This window comes from Pygoscelis adeliae, unplaced genomic scaffold (assembly GCF_000699105.1).
Source record: "Pygoscelis adeliae isolate BGI_AS28 unplaced genomic scaffold, ASM69910v1 Scaffold314, whole genome shotgun sequence".
NCBI lineage: Eukaryota > Metazoa > Chordata > Aves > Sphenisciformes > Spheniscidae > Pygoscelis > Pygoscelis adeliae.
The window spans coordinates 1789333-1792368 of NW_008824668.1; the positions used below are offsets into that span (position 1 = coordinate 1789333).

General features: G+C 48.6%; 1 protein-coding gene across 1 annotated transcript in view; it reads left to right on the forward strand.

Moving 5' to 3' along the window:
• Nucleotides 1-3036, forward strand: part of TXNDC16 (thioredoxin domain containing 16) — a 38269-nt gene that overhangs the window by 2735 nt on the left and 32498 nt on the right. The window contains exons 4-6 of the mRNA XM_009322925.1: nt 761-835; nt 1171-1292; nt 1812-1902. Coding sequence (XP_009321200.1) covers nt 761-835; nt 1171-1292; nt 1812-1902 — 288 coding nt within the window. The remainder of the gene's footprint in view (nt 1-760; nt 836-1170; nt 1293-1811; nt 1903-3036) is intronic.

Below are 3036 nucleotides of genomic sequence, written 5' to 3' on the forward strand. Positions count from 1 at the left end.
TAGAAAGCCTCCATCGGCGCTCTTCTGTCCTTGTGGCCTCCCACTACCAGGTCCCCCAGAGTTACGCTCAGTCCACTAGGTCTTGGACCTACTCCTAGAACGAAATGCCCTTTTGTGCTCTTCCTGCTGGTGTGGTTAGCTCATCTGCCCTGGGTGCGAAGGTTTAGCTCTTGGTCTTTCCACGGGTTGTCAGCTGGAAGCTTCTCCGTGTATCAGCTCAGTTCTCACTGACTGGTGTACATGACCCACAGAAACATTTCCTCTGGTGGGGAGGGTCTACAGGGTGATGCTTGGTATATAAAGACCTCCTGTCATTCTGCGCTAGGCTTCTCACCGACAGTCCCCAGAAGCTGAATGAAATGGCAGTGACAGAGGTGACTTCGCTAAAACAGCGTTGCCTGGACACCTGGTCCTATGAAGTCCCCAAATTCAATCCTGACATCTTCTTTCCAGCCCTACCTGCCAGCAGATAATCTGGAAGTATTCAGCAGAGTGAAAATTAATTTAGTACGCGTAGCTAACCTTTCATGGTTTCTTTGGTGATACTCTTTCTTAGAATCATAGAATCATAGAATCATTAAGGTTGGAAGAGACCTCCAAGATCATCGAGTCCAACCGTCAACCCAACACCACCATGCCCACTAAACCATGTCCCTAAGCGCCTCATCTACCCGTCTTTTAAATACTTCCAGGGATGGTGACTCAACCACTTCCCTGGGCAGCCTGTTCCAATGTTTAACCACTGTTCTTCCCTCCCCAGAGGTAACATGCTGATCAGAGAGTTCCCCACTGATGCCCTGTTTGACGTGAACTCCATTGTTGCTAACGTTTTGTTGTAAGTACAGACCAGATTCATCTCTGTGAAGTCATTTACTTCCCATTTTCACTTGTTGATATCAAGTTTTGCATAAATACAAACCCCACATATTCCAGAGGCTGATCTCAGCCAAGCAGAAGGCTGCTTCTCTCTTTGGTATGGTTTGACCCTGTTAAATCTATGTCCTTGAGGTGACTCACCAACACACAGCTGGGCAGTTGTGTTGGGCTGTGAATCTTCAATCCACCAGCAAGAAGCTGGAATTTTACCTTGTTTTTCCCATCACAGTTATGCGGCTGTACATTTACTCTTGAAAGAAAGCCGTTGCTAATGAGTTTTTTCTGACTCCTCAGTGCCCTGCTCTTTAATGAAGTTAAGTACGTTGAAACACTGGCAGATCTTCAGAACATTGAGAATGCGTTGAAAGGGAGGTCGAACATGGTCTTTGCCTATGTACCAGCTACTGGGACAGCAGGTATTAACACTCAGCTTTTCATCTTTGCTCTCCTCCCAGAGCCCGTTTTACTGAGGTGCAGGGGAGCTGGGTTTCTGACCTCAAATCCTGCAAATGGAGGATCAAGGAAATCCAAAAGGACCACCTAGACACAAGTTCTCCACCTCTGTCTGTCTCGCTGTGTTTCCAAAGGGATCAGTTGCACCAGAAAAGTTTTGCTGGGAGCACACAGACTTTCAGAGATGGACTTGAGAGGGAAAGCAAGCCAGCGGTTGCTGTCTTAATAAATAAATAAACCCACTGGCAGATCTCTGGTTATGCAGTAGAATGGGTTCACTTACACCACCTGTGTGTTTACTGGGGATCAGCAGCTGGGTTCAGCTCCAGTTACTCAGTTGCCGTCATAGTGTGTCTTCAGACAGCTGGGACTTTTTACTGAGAGTTTCTGAAAGCCTGAGCCTTGATGTTTACAACTGGGAAAGGTGAAGAGAGAGATCTGGAGGGAGCTGAGATGAGTTGGTCTTGCCTTTCTCTTTCCAGAGCACAGAGCTGTGATGGAGGCAGCTTTTGCCTATGGGACTGTCCACCAGTTTGTTCTGACAACTGAGGCAACGCTGTTGAAAGACACTGGGTATGTCCAAACACACACCCACCAGGCAGAGCTGCTCCCTTGCACTTTCTGCTCTGCTACTGGTTTCTCAGAATCCCAGGTCAAATCTGGGATGGTATTAGGATGTTGTGCCAGAGGTGGACAGCCAGATCTGTTTTGCTTTTCCAAAACCAGCTGCTGCTTGTGTGGTGCTCTTCCTCTCGAGGAAGAGAAGAGCCCGCTGTCTCCTTTCCGTAGCTGACTGATCAAACCTCAGCCGTGGGTTTCCAGGGGGGCTGATACAGCTGACGTTACAGTCTTAAAACACTCAGCCTTGTGCTTTGCTGAGCAAGTCTGGCCAGCTGAGAAGGGCAAGAACTGCTATAGTGGGTCGGAGCAAAGCCCACCCAGCTCCATATCTTATCTCTGCAGTGGCCGTAGGTGCTTACCAAGGGGTATGAGGGAATGGATGTGTGTTGCCTGCAGCCTCCCGTTTTCTGGCAGTCAGAGGTTTCAGGACATTCAGCGATGGGAGCTGAACCTGTATCATGGTGTTAACAGCCACCAGAATTTTTTAAGCACATTTTTACTTTTCATCTCCACAACTTCTGGCAGCAGTGAGTTCTGCAGTTCAGCTGCATGAGACACTGCTCCCTGGAGCGTTGCATTTGGGACTTCCCACCCGATGGCTTCACTGGAGCTGGCCAGCTCAGGCCATCCCTTTCCCACACGGGAGGAGCTGCATTAGAAGGGCAGATCCTTCAACGCGACTTGCTGCTGGTGTGACCGACTGCAGTCAGGAAACCGAGAGGGAGGAAGGTGGGAATATCATAGAATCATAGAATCATTAAGGTTGGAAGAGACCTCCAAGATCATCGAGTCCAACCGTCAACCCAACACCACCATGCCCACTAAACCATGTCCCTAAGTGCCTCATCTACACATCTTTTAAATACTTCCAGGGATGGTGACTCGACCACTTCCCTGGGCAGCCTGTTCCAATGTTTAACCACTCTTTCAGTAAAGAAATTTTTCTTCATGTCCAATCTAAACCTCCCCTGGTGCAACTTGAGGCCATTTCCGCTCAGCCTATCACTAGTTACTTGGGAAAAGAGACCAACACCCACCTCGCTACAACCTCCTTTCAGGTAGTTGTAGAGAGCGATAAGGTCTCCC